Below are 13,572 nucleotides of genomic sequence, written 5' to 3' on the forward strand. Positions count from 1 at the left end.
TAGCATTCTTCTCTATTCCTACCTGTCCTGCTATGTGTCCAACTGTCCCCATTACAAATTTGCAAGCCTTAATTCCCAAACAGCTTGATCAGGTATAGATTATTTTTCACACGTGTCATTAAAATGGATTAAGCCATATTTGATTGTAGATGCCAAGAAACAATTTTACCTTATAACGCCTTAGTAACCTGTTGGAGTTGATTACAACTGCTGCTGAGATTGTGACCTACAGCTTCATGTCTCCAAATGAGATATGCTTATTCATTGAATAGGTATATGAGAAGCAAACAAAATTCTAGCTTGTTCTATAGCACAGGCGAAAGCTTACTCTTTTAACTCAAAGTCAAAGTCTGGTTGACTAAGATGGGGTTTATTTTACTGTGCAGCTGGGAAAAATTTTCGGTGTTTTACTGAATGTATAAAGAATCAGTGGTAGAAATAAATCTACTACAACTCAAGTGATCATTCCCCTAAAAGCAACACCATTTCTGAAATTGGAACATGGGGCCTTTATACTCCTAACATCAGCAAGATTTGAAGTGATAAATCTACATATAAAGAGGAACAAACAGAACTTCATAAAGAATTACAGTTATGCCAACACATTCTCTTTGCATTACCTTTTCCCCAAATTACTTCTCCAAAATACTTTCCAGAAAGTGTCCAAGCGCCTTAGTTTGATTGATCAAGCCATGGAACAGTTGTTGCCAATAGTCGAAAGAATTTTCTATTATTCACCACATATTCGTTCGTGTTCCAGTTTTTCCTCCTGGTTGAAAGCACCTTCGCGTCTTCTATCTGGAAACTGCATTGGCAATTATAAAATATATAGTTTGTCATGCATGATTTCGTCGACTGAGAAATAATAATAAAAGAGAAAAACATATGTTTGAAACTACTACTAACATGTTTAATTTCCACTATACTATCAGATGCATGAGTTCTCTCTCTCATATCCTAAAACTCTAACTTAGCCCAATCATACTCATCAGTCAGCGAGTTGTGCAGTGACATCACCAGCACAGCCCGTGTTGAAGGTCTGATGTGCCAAAAGTTGACGACCAAACTAAAACTAATCACAAAAACAGGAACTAGATATGACAAAAAGCCAAATGTAGTTTTTGAGTACCTCAATGAGTTTTGAGATGGAACCCAAAGTCAAGGACAAAGTCTTCAATCGGGGAAGAATCCAAGCAAAACCATCTATAATTTGTTGAGAAGTAGCAGTAGATGATTCAATTTGCAATTCCAGATTCTCAAGATCATTGATTGTTGGAAGTAATATATCAGTTATCTCGTTAGGAAAGATGATATCCTGAAAACCATAAAAAGCAACTCAAAACCATATAAAACCAAAGAATCATATCATTGAAAGCAACTCAAATGTTTTAGAAACCAAGTTCCAATAACCAAAAAAAGAAAAAAGACACCATCAAAAGGTAGTCCTTTTTTTTTTTTTTTCTTTTTCTTTTTCTTGTAAGGCATCAAAGGTATCCCACAAGTTAAAGGAAAAGTAAGCTACTATGCAAACCTTTGTTCCTATTACAGTAATCAAAGGTTTCATTATCTTTAATCCAATTAACCTATTCTTCATGTGTTGCCAAAGGTTATATTTGCAACCATTTTCTTAGCTCTGTCAGTATATACATCCTCTTGCAAGTGTTCGGGAGTTGGGGGCTGGGCAAAAAGAAAATGTAGTATGGCATGTGATCAAGGAACATTGTAAGCATATGGAGGATTGGACATACCCAAGAAAAGGGGGAAACGGTTTACCTGTTCATTTTTGCAAATCAACCTCAAATGCTTGGAATGAGCAAAAGACTCCAACATATCTCTTAAACAAATGTACCAATCATCATTGAGCATTTCGGGGTTTAAATGCAAATGAACAAATTCCAACTCTCGTGAAGCTTCAATTCCAGTAAACAACATAAGACCACCTGTGTACTCAAAGGATTTTAACTTAGGAGCGTCTATTCTTACCTCCTCTACTTCCTCTAGAACGTTCACCACAAAATTTGTCAGATGCTGATGAGAAACTTGTATACAACTACAAGTACCATTTGGCAACACGAGTTTCTCAAGTAGAGGGAATTTGTTTATATAATGCAACAATGTGCTTTCTAGGTTATAAGAATCCTGCAATGACAACTCTCTGACTGTTGTCGGGTAAGTAATCTCTACTTCACACATGCACTCGCACACGAAACTAAATTCAAGGGTTTCAAGATTCTTGGACTCTATTAGTACATTACTATCACAACAAGGAAAATGCAATCCAAAAAATTTCAACCTAGGATTCGAAAGCACCATAGTACACACCGTTGCGGGACACACAATCTCTAACTTTTCAATTCGAGGGCACCCCGCAATGAGATCATTAAAATCATCATCGTCAATACAGACATCATCTAAAAAGAGCGACTTTAAACTAGGAAGCATAAAAGAACAATCTATAATCTCACAATACTCTAGCTTTAACTCAACCAATGTAGCAGCTATAAATTCAATATTACACAACTCAAACCACTCACTATAAGTGGTTCTTAAAATAAGACGTAACGTTTTAACCTTATTTTGCAAGGCAAAATCAATCCAGTTTTCGACCAGGAATTCATCAATAGAATCCTCAACTGTAATTCGAAGATAGAGCGTATCAACTGCACAATCATATTCACACTTGTGACGATTTACCAAGGATTTTTGCAAGTAAATTAAGAAGGCATCTCTTTTATCTTTGTCTGTATCACTGTATTTGTAAAAGTTGGCCCCAAAATCAGTTTCATCCAAATGAATATTAGGGTTAGAAACCCAAATGTTACGCCATAAGTGGGATAAAATACTAATTCTGGCTGCATCTTTAAGTGGAAGGAGGGAGTGAATCTGACGGATAATTTCAATAGGCAAATTGGAAATTATATCTTGTCTTCCTCCAAATTCATGGGCTTTTGTTTTTGGGTCTTTTGGTGATTTCCTCTTTGGGTGGCTCGTTCTTCTTCTCCTTTTTGTCATTTTTTTTTTTTTTGGATAGATTGACAAATGATAGCTTCAATCTGTAGAGAGATTACTCAGTTCAACTTTAATTTGTTGGAAAAAAATTAAGAAGCAGCGGCAAATTAAAAAACCGCGGTTGTCATCTGAAAAGAGCGAACCTCCATATGGACATAATTTTTTTATTTCAATTGGTTTTATGTTATCCTATCTAATCAGCTGTTATTCATTTCCATATATTAATTAATAACTACACTAAACACTCATATAGTATAAGTTAATTACGGGTGGACCCCATGTATTTTAGACTCAAATACGTACATTTTGTTTCCTCCGTCTCATATTACTTGTTCATTTTCCATTTTGCTCCTTTAAGAAATTTTTTAGAAATCATAAATAAAAGATTTACTTTTATTATTTTACTCTTGTCTCTCTAATAAGTTACACTCTAATCAATATTAATTACTTTCAAGAACACTTAATGTTAAGGGTAAGATGAGAAAGATTTAATTAATTCTATTTTTATTTTGTAAGTTGACCAGTAATTTCGGATAAATATTTTAATAATGTGGACAAATAATATGAGATGGAAGCAAGGGCAGATTTAAAGGATAGATTTCTATGTACATATATAAGTTTTGAATATTGTGAATAAATGTAAAAAGTTAGCTCAAGTGCTTCAGGTATTCAAAATTCTCTCTAGCGTCCAAAGTTCAATTCCTAGGGATAAGGGTGTTCATGGTCCGGTTTGACTCGGTTTTTGATTAAAACCAAACCAAACCAATTAAGTCGGTTTTTTCTAATATTCAAACCAAACCATTAAAGTATAAATTCTATCGGTTTCGGTTTTGTCGATTTTATCGGTTTGGTTCGATTTTTGGGGTTTTTTCGGATTTTAAGAATGTATTAATACAGAGAACCTTTGAATCAAATGGTAACTAAATATGGCTTTGACAGTGATCCATTCAAATCTTAATTCATTAACTTTATTTAGGTATAGACGTATGGCCATGGGTATAGGAATTATAGAAGCATAACATTTACTTTTCATGATTGTAGTTACATCTCTATATATAACCTTTTGATATTATGCAGCCCCTTCGAAATTTTTGTTATCTAGATTCATCGTGTTTATGAAGCATTGAAAAGAAGCACAAAAAATTAAAATAAAAAATGATAAACAAAAAGACAAAGTCATCTACCAAATCTTTTTAAATTCCAATTGTGCCGTTTTCTTCCCTTTAATTTGTTACGGATAAAATTTAGCTTATTAGTAGTAATTCGGATCATGTAAATGAGGAATAAAAAAAGCTGAATAAGGGGGAAATTCTATTTTACCTTTAGCAAATTTCTTTTTATTTTACCTTAAACTTAAATGGGCTACACTTTTCTTACTAATTATTTGAATTTGTATTGGACTTAATATATATATATATATATGTATCGGTTTGATTCGGATTTTTTGGTTTAACACCAAACCAAACCAAATGTTATCGGTTTTTTAAAATTTAAAACCAAATCAAGTCAAATCAAGCCAGTTTTCGGTTTATCAAGTCGGTTTGATTGGGTTTATCGGTTCGGATCGATTTTCCGGTCTCATTTGAACACCCCTACCTAGGGACAACATTTTCTTATGTTTAGCTTCTATTATTTTTTTCGAACCTTGAGTGAAAATTTTGGTTCCGCCAATGGACGGAAGCGTATAATAAACGTCTACTTTCAAAGACAACTGCAGCAAAAATGGGGATAACTGATGAGAAACGGCGGCAACAACATCCAATTCGGTGCTCCATTGGGCGTAATTTGTCAATGCTGAGAACCTGGGAACTTATGACGAAGTTTGAGTAGGTCTTTTCGTTAATTTATATTTATGTATAAGCAGCTGCAACATATAGGTTCTATGGTCTAGTGGTCAGGACATTGGACTCTGAATCCAGTAACCCGAGTTCAAATCTCGGTAGAACCTTTTCTTTATGTTTTTACTCATTTTCAAAATGGGGAAAGGGTCAAATTTACCCTTATACTATTGTTTATGGTTTAAATTTACCCTCCGATAAAGCTTCGATTCATATTTACCCTTCCGATAAGAAACTTGTTAAAAATCCAAATAAACAAAAGAAAAAACCTACTCCTAAACTCCACCCCTACCCGTCTCCTAATTGTTCCTGCCATGGCAGTGGAACATTGAATCCCTCTTCTTCCCTCCACCCTCTCCCTTTCTTCTTCAATTTTCAGAGGACTTAACCTCTTCCCTTTTTTTCGATCTCAGTTCTCGGAAGAAAAATGTAAATTTTTTAAAGATTTCCTTTATTGTGTTCAATCACATTAACACATCTATGACGAAAAGAAACCAACCAGGCAGCCATGGAAACTTTAGCTACAGTAAACAAATGCACTAACAAAGTGGAATAAATCTGAGATTTTCTTAAAGATTAAATATTCTTAGCCAAAACTAAATGGAAATCATATCTTTGACATACAAAATCAAGATCATGATATAAGGACTTTGTTGCTGTGCTTCAATTGCAGTATGGACCGGGGCGTGGGGCGAGGGGGTGGGTTGTTCACTGACGGTGAAGGAAGGGAGAGGGAGGGCAGGTTGAGGGGGTTTAGAAATTAGGATTTTTCTTTTTTGTTTTTGCTAAAAGTTTATTTTATTTAACAAATGAGTTAAATGTCATGTGTTTTCATTTAACTGGTCACTTATCACGTCATTGCTTTACGTGTCCATTCCGTTAGTTATAAGGAAATTTTTAAAAAGTGTCTTAACAAGAGGGGTGAATATAAATCCAAACTTTAACGGAAGATAAATTCAAATCATAAACAATAGTATTGGGGTAAATTTGATCCTTTGCCCTTTTCAAAATTAAAATTTTGTCTCATAGAATCAAATTTATTATCAATCAACTTTAAATGCCACGAAATTTTGTAAAATAAAATGGAAAAGATAAAGGATGAAAGACTTATTTCCACTTGAAATGAAAGCAGGGAAGTATCGATTGACGTAAAGAATTTGGTAGATTTTTTTCTTCCAATCTCATCTTATAATAAATATAGATTTACATAACTCATAAATCGTTAAAGAGCTACTTTTTATTTTTCAAGATGTACCTAAACTAAAAGAATCACTTATTTTGTAACAGAGAAAGTACTTTTTAGGTGTTTTCAACTTACAACATCTTATGTGCATATATTTTAAAAAAAGCTGGGGTAAGAGAATTTACTCTAAGAGAGGGGGATTATAAAATGGGAATCGAACTGTCACCAATAAGTATGAGATGGAGTAAAATTTATGACTTACTTGGTTAAATATATAAATTTATACTTTCAATCAAATAATACATAAATTTTATCTCATATTTAACCTTGAAATATCCATCTTATCCCACATACCAAATGATCCTAATGCTTACAAAATGTGTTAATATTTGAGGGGGCTATTTAGATATTTAGCATTAATAACTTGACATGTCATTTTGGTGACCAAAGCTCCCAAAAGTCTCTTTTCTCCCGGAAAAATATACTTCCCTCCATCCCATTTTATATGAAGCCAATTTAAATAGAAGTTTTACGTCCGCGAGGTTCTCTTCTACTGTTTTGTTCTTCTCAGATGACAAGTACCGCCGTTTATATGCCGCTCCTTCTTTGACAGAGAAAGAGAGAGAGAGGTGAAGCTCCTTTTTTTAGTGTTCCAAAAATGCCAAAAAGAAGAAGAAGTCACAGAAAGAGGAAAACAAAAAGAATCCATGAAGTTGGAAATGCAGGAGAAGGTACAGCTTGTAGCGATAGAATTTCCAACTTGCCACTCGAAATCATCCATGTAATTCTTGTTAAGATTCCAACGAGAGATATGGCAAAAACTAGTGTTTTGTCCCAGAGATGGCGAAGAGTTTGGGCTTCTCGCCCAACTATTTATTTGGATGAATTGGTATTTGGGGCCAACTATTTCTCATACACTGAAAGAGACATACAGAAACGAGATGCCTTCTTAACTTACTTGAAAAAATCCTTGGAAATTCGTAAGGAGTATGAAAACAATTCTGCAGTGGACATACTCTTTCTTCAAATGACAGTTGAGAATTCTTCTGCTGCATCCCTGGTCCAAAAATGGATTTATTTTGTCTTAGAAAATAAGGCTAAAGCGTTATGTCTTCATTTAAAAACGACTTACGGTCTGCCTTTCAACTTGCTCGATATTGCTTTCTTTGCTGATACATTACTTTGGTTGGTCATCCATGACTGTGAGATTACAAATTGTTCTTTTATGCTTCCTAATCTAGAGGTACTATTTCTATCTGATGTGTGCATTGAGAATGACGATTTGGTGGATCTCATTGCCGGCTGCCCTCAAATTGAATATTTAAGCATTGATATTTATCCAGATTTAGAAAGGTTAAGCATTGTAGTTTCAAATCCTAACCTGAAATTTTTTACAGTGCATCGTCCTGGTTTTGATAGTAAAATACAAATACAATCCACGAATCTTAAATCTCTTGAATTTAGTTCCACATGTATGGACATGTGTGAAATAGAGATTACGTCCACGACAACAGTGAGAGATTTGACTTTGCGAAATGTTTATTATGACCTAGAAAGGACATCAATGCATTTTATAAACAAATTCCCTCTACTTGAGAAACTCGTAATAGATGGTTACAGTAACATATGTGAAGTTGAGATTACTTCTATGCCAACAGTACGGAATTTGACATTGTATAATGTTTATGACCAAGATACGCCATGGATGCATTTTATAGACAAATTCCCTCTACTTGAGAAACTCGTGATAGATGGTTGCTGTAATTTGCAAACACTTTATGTTTCTCATCAGCATGTGACGAGCTTTGTGGCTAAGGTGTACGATGCAGTAGAGGAGATAAGAATAGATGCTCCTAAGTTAAAATCATTTGAGTTCACGGGTGGCCTCACGTCTTTCACTGGCATAAAAGCTTCACGGGAGCTGAAATTTGTTAAACTCTATCTAAAACCCCATAAGCTTGATGCTCGGTGGTACACCTGGTTAAGAGACCTTTTGAATTCTTTTGCTCATTTCAAGCATTTGAGTTTGATTTGCCAGAATGAACAGGTAATAAACCCCTTTTTTCCCCCTTTTTCTGGGTGTAAAATCCACCATATGTTATGATGTTCCTTTATTGCATGCCATACTACAATTTCTTGATGCCCATGCCCAACTCCCGAACCCTTGCAATAGTATGTTGACAAAAGCTAAGAAAGTGCTTGCGAATAAAAGTTTAGTAACAATGAAGAATAATAGGTCAATTGGATCAAAGATGATAACACCTTTGATTCGAGAAGTGTAATATAGGAAGAAAGGGTTGCATATTAGCTTAATTTCCTTATATCTTATATATTACTTTTGATGGCCTTATAAGAAGAGAAGTTCGTGGTTGCTGTTTCTGTTACTACATATAACTTGGTTTCTAAAACTTTTTTAGTTGCTTTCAACTATGCAATTGTTTGGTTATAAATGATTCAGAGTTGATTTTTTTCCCTGAGAGATTACTTCCAATAATCAATAATCTCAAGAATAGGCCAATTGGATGAAAAATTATGCATAATTTCTTAGTTTTCCTTTTCTAATTTCTATTTGTTTCAACTATTAGATCTTCAAGACATTGTTGCTTTTTGATGGTTGTCAGGCTATTATCTTTCCCGATGAGCTAACTGATATATTACTCCCAACTATAAATGATCTCAAGAATTTGGAATTGAGAATTGATTCCTCTACTGCCACTTTTCAACAAATTTTAGATGGCTTTATTTGGATTCTTCCGGGTTTGAAGACTTTGTCCTTGACTTTGGGTTCCATCCCAAAACTCATTCAGGTACTCAAAAACCCCATTTGGCTTTCTCAGGTATCTAGTTCCTATTTTTGTGATTAACTTTAGTTTGGTCGTCAACTATGGGCACATTGAACCTACAAAACAAGTTGTGGTGGTGATGACTCAGATATGAGTAAGAGTTCATGGATTTGAAAGTATATGGTGAAATCATGTTAGTAGTTGTTTTAAACGTGCGTTTTTCTCTTAAATTATTATTTCTCAGTCTATTAAGCTTATATTTTACTATTGCAAATGCAGTTTCCACAGAGAGGATGATGTGAAGGTGCTTTCAGCCACCAGGAAGAATTGGACCACAAACCAAAAGTTAGAGAATATTAGAGAACTCTTGCGACTATATTGGCAAAACAATGCGCCTGGACACCTTTTTGGAAAATGTTTTTGGAGAAGTAACTTGAGGAAAAAAGGTAATGCAACGAGAATATGTAATTTCTTGGGGAATGTGTAGGGATAACTGTAATTTCCTTATGAAGTTCTGCTTGTTCCTAAATAGTTTTTCAGAGAAGTGCCTTAATTTCCTTCTGTTGATGTGCATAATGCTCTATTATGTCTATTAATATGTCCGATGATTTGCTGTGGCAAAATTGAGGAGAAAATTCGAGCTTGGGGATTGTAGCCTAAACGTGTCTCCATGATCTAGACAAAATACTCATTCTTGCAGCTTCGTCAATAGACAAGTTCTCCTGAATCTGGTGGTTGACATTAATGGGAAGATCGGTAAGTCTATTAATAAGTTCGTCCCCTTCAATTTTCAGTGTCTTAGACTTACAGCGATCCCGAGTTGATTTCATGAAAAGAATTTGAGAGTTATTTGGTAAGGCCATGTGTGTATATATATTTGTATATGAGAAGACTACTCGTGTAATAGGAATTTGACTTTGATTTGGAGAATCAGATCCACAGATGGTATATAATGGTATCAAAAGGAATCCTAGAGAGGGTTTTAGGAAGTTTTTAGGTGCAAGTTATGGTAACTTTATTAAGGGCCTGTTTGGAAAGTCACCCAGGTAATTGGAATTGGGTGTAATTACTGGATTTGCGCGTTTGTTTGTGAGGTAATTCACGAGTTAGGTAGGAATTGAGTGTAATTGAGAGGGTGTAATTACACTCTTCAATTCTCAAGGGGGGCTGAGAATTGGGTGTATTATTCTTCAATTAATTGATGAATGGTAATTACTATATATATATATATATATATATATATATATATGCTTTTTAGTTTATTTCTTTTTAGTTTTTTTTTAATTTCTTTTCCTTTTTAATTTATTTTTATTTTATTTTAATTTCTTTTCTTTTCTAATTTATTTTTTATTTATATATTTTTTTTATATTTACTTTTTAATTATTTGTATTTTTTAAAATATATTTTTCTTTTTATAGAATTTATATTTCAGTCCTTTCTTCTCATTCCCAACCTTTATTTCTTGTGGTTTCATGTAATTGCTCGCATTTTTTTAGTTTTTTTTAATTCATTTAGCATAAGCTGTTAATATTCTAATTTTTCAAACTACATCTCGTAATATTAGAAAGAATGAGTCATTATAGGTGACGTTATTAAAGTAGAATTTCGTTGTGAATGAAGTTATAGACTTATATTTTCCATTTCTTTTGAATTATGGGAGTATTTACTTATGTTGCTTTGAAACTTATTTAAGTAACGTTGGAATTTGATATAAGAGTATTATGTTAAAAAAAAAAAAAATTGGATTTTGAATTTAAGTTATATTTTCTATTTTTAAAATATTTGTTTTAATACTATTAACTTGTTATTTCACATTGCATGTTGTTTATTTTTCACTTACAGTTGATAGAATTATTGTCAAACATTTGAATAGTATGATATTATATTTATAAATATTCTTTTTTTATCAAACATGCAATCCCATGATGTTCTCAACAAAAATGTATGCTTTTAAGTTTTATAATGAATTAAAATTAAAATATTATTAATTTGAAAAAATATATCAATTAGTTTTTACAATATTAGTTACAAATAGATAATTATTAATTAACATATTTTCAAGAAACAATGTATTATTAAATAACTAATTTAATATCATTTATAAAAACATATATTTTTTAAATATTAATTTTAAATTTTTGATAATTAAATTTTGTTTTTAAATTAAACTAATTGTGTAATTACACTTGTGCAATCAAACAACACACTTGTAATTACACTGTAATTATATTATGATAAACAAACAAGTCGTTGTAATTACAGTACTGTGTAATTACTAAGCTGTGTAATTATTAGGGTAGTAATTACACCAATTCTAATTATCAGGTGGCTTTCCAAATAGGCTTTAACTTAATTACTCGATTATTTGAAGTTTTGTATGGTATTTGTAGCCATCTTTTAATGGTCTATTAAGTACCAAGAAACAGTATCAATGGGGTAGTATCTAGTTCTCTAATTTTTGTTTTGTTGTCACTTTCTAAGAAGTATGAAGCTTAGTAGCCAATAATTTGTTATAAAGTCATACGCTTTAACATAGTAATTATTTATTGCCTTGTTTTTGCCATAATCAATGAATATTTGGTTACTTCCTCTAATGTAATTGAATGCTGACGTTTGTAGTGTTGTACTTTAGAAGAAGGATCTACAATGTTTTAATAGAGGATTCCAAATCCTTGCTACAATGTATCAAGAATTTTAAGGTCTCTCTCGTTTTTGTTTGATTTTCTCAAGGTCATTTGCACGAATGCCCCTATCCTGGGGTGGTATTTAATATTTGCCCCTCGAATCAATCTTAATTCCCCAGTTTCACTTAAAACTTTCAATTTCCCTCTTTTAACCTGACCTGACCCACTAAACTAATTTAACCAATATGAAATGACACCCAAATCTCATCTCTCTCTCTCTTCTTTCTCACTTTTACACCAGCCATCACTGAAGCAATTCCCTTTTTTTCAAACGTATAATGGAAGACACCATCGTCAAAACGAAAATCAATTTCATTCAGAATCTTAACTGGTTGTGTCCAAAGGTGTCCTAAGATTGATCTGTGTCATCATTGACTTCTGGGGACTTTAAACTAAGTAAAAAGTTGCTCCTCATAATAGTAAGAATATGTGCCACAAATAGAAAGAAGAAAAAAGTATGCAGTATATGATTCAGTTGCAATATACATATCATCATCACTTGAGTCCAAGACTTTTGTAAGCCAAAAATAAATTTTTGGAACCAAAATAACCAATTAAAAAGAAAAAGAACCAAAATAGGCTTTACGCACAGAATTTGTACGTAAAAGGACCAAAGTGTAGTTTTACATTTAAGTCTTTTTATGTGCGTAAAAGCTCTTAAATATACTCCCATCTCCCCACATCTTGCTTTGGTCACACGATCAAAAAAAAAAAAAGCCATTAAAAGTGCGTTTCCGAGGTCCCATGCGATTAAAAACATCGTTTTCTTGTTGATTTTCAACCCAAAAGTCAATATTTTTTGTATATTGAAGTCGAGGAACAAGTTTCTTCACAATAAAGAAGCGTATAATTCAATTCAAAAATTCAAAATCAAAGCTTCAATCTAGGTATTTTTCTACGATTTTTCTATTACATTATTAATCTAGGCATTACTATTGTGTATTATCTGTGGATATCGACAAAAAAAAAAAACTTTCACGCACTTTTTTTGTGTGCAAAAGGGGGCTGTTTCTGCCCCTTTTTTTAAATTTGTTTATTATTTATTTAGTATTTTTTAATTGTTAGATTAGTTATTTCAATTGTTAGACTAGGTAATTATTTATTTAGTTTTTGTTAAGCCAATTGTTTATTTGTTAATTATTTGATTAGTTAGTTAATTGTTTATTAATTATATGCTAATAATTTGTTAATTGTTTATTTATTAATTATATGCTAATAATTTTTTAATTGTTTGATTAGTTAGTTAATTGTTTATTTATTAATTATATGCTAATTGTTTGCTAGCTACTTGTTAATTTTTTGATTTGTTAATTATTAATCTTTATATCTTTAATTGTTAATTTATTTATTTGCTAATTAGAAATGGAAAATCCTTAGTTAAGGATTCAATCATTTGTACAATTTCTCGGTAAAAGATTACATAACTAATACTACATAGTAGAGATTAATTAAAAAAATAATGATTAATTTAAAATGCGTAAAAAATATACCACTTTAATCCTTACTTCATGTATTAATGATTAACTTAAAATGCCTAAAATAGATAAGATACCTCCATGGAGCCGGGGCCCTTCGACAACAGAGGGGTACTTTATCTACAGCATAAGCATATGTCCCAGTATGTATGGGATGACTCGGTATCCTTTAGTAGAGTGGTCCGTACCCATTCGGGGGAGTCAGCATGGGATATTCTAAAAGCTATTCCCCTACATCCTCGTGTCTCTACGTCGGGGCGGTATCTATCGGTGCATCAAGGTTGGTCGGCTTGTGCATGATAGGGCTCTAGTGACGGCCATGATTGAGCGCTGGCGACCGGAGACCCATACATTTCATCTCCGCACTGGCGAGGCTACCATCACCTTGCAGGATGTTGAGGTGATTTATGGTCTACATATTGATGGATAGGCATTGTATAGAGTGGAGCCTCCACATCTGTCGTATCCTCAGGAGTTGACTGGGCTCACTGGTTTCGTGCCTTAGCAGAGGGATATGCGTGGACGGAGTCGGTTGTTGCGGTCCTCCCTCCGTGCTCACTTGCGCCTCGTACATCTGTAGCATCCGATTGGCGAGGCGA

The 13,572-nt window shown here is 33.1% G+C and overlaps 2 protein-coding genes and 1 non-coding gene across 3 annotated transcripts; 2 read left to right on the forward strand and 1 right to left on the reverse strand.

Moving 5' to 3' along the window:
* Nucleotides 1-387: 387 nt before the first annotated feature.
* On the reverse strand, nt 388-3,221 carry LOC132063975 (putative F-box/FBD/LRR-repeat protein At4g00315). The gene is made up of 3 exons (XM_059456779.1): nt 1,774-3,221; nt 1,130-1,315; nt 388-805 (listed from the first exon to the last, which is right to left on the reverse strand). Exons 1-3 carry the CDS (start codon nt 3,010-3,012, stop codon nt 731-733), a joined length of 1,500 nt encoding a protein of 499 aa, XP_059312762.1. The 5' UTR covers nt 3,013-3,221; the 3' UTR covers nt 388-730.
* Nucleotides 3,222-4,885: 1,664 nt separating this feature from the next.
* TRNAQ-CUG (transfer RNA glutamine (anticodon CUG)) lies at nt 4,886-4,957 on the forward strand. The gene has a single exon. It is a non-coding gene; the product is annotated as a tRNA-Gln (tRNA).
* Nucleotides 4,958-6,492: 1,535 nt separating this feature from the next.
* Nucleotides 6,493-8,494, forward strand: LOC132062617 (F-box/FBD/LRR-repeat protein At5g44980-like). Its single transcript, XM_059455152.1, has one exon. It carries the CDS (start codon nt 6,689-6,691, stop codon nt 8,132-8,134), a length of 1,446 nt encoding a protein of 481 aa, XP_059311135.1. The 5' UTR covers nt 6,493-6,688; the 3' UTR covers nt 8,135-8,494.
* Nucleotides 8,495-13,572: the final 5,078 nt, after the last annotated feature.

The sequence above is a fragment of the Lycium ferocissimum genome, chromosome 7, assembly GCF_029784015.1.
Source record: "Lycium ferocissimum isolate CSIRO_LF1 chromosome 7, AGI_CSIRO_Lferr_CH_V1, whole genome shotgun sequence".
Classification (NCBI taxonomy): Eukaryota; Viridiplantae; Streptophyta; class Magnoliopsida; order Solanales; family Solanaceae; genus Lycium; species Lycium ferocissimum.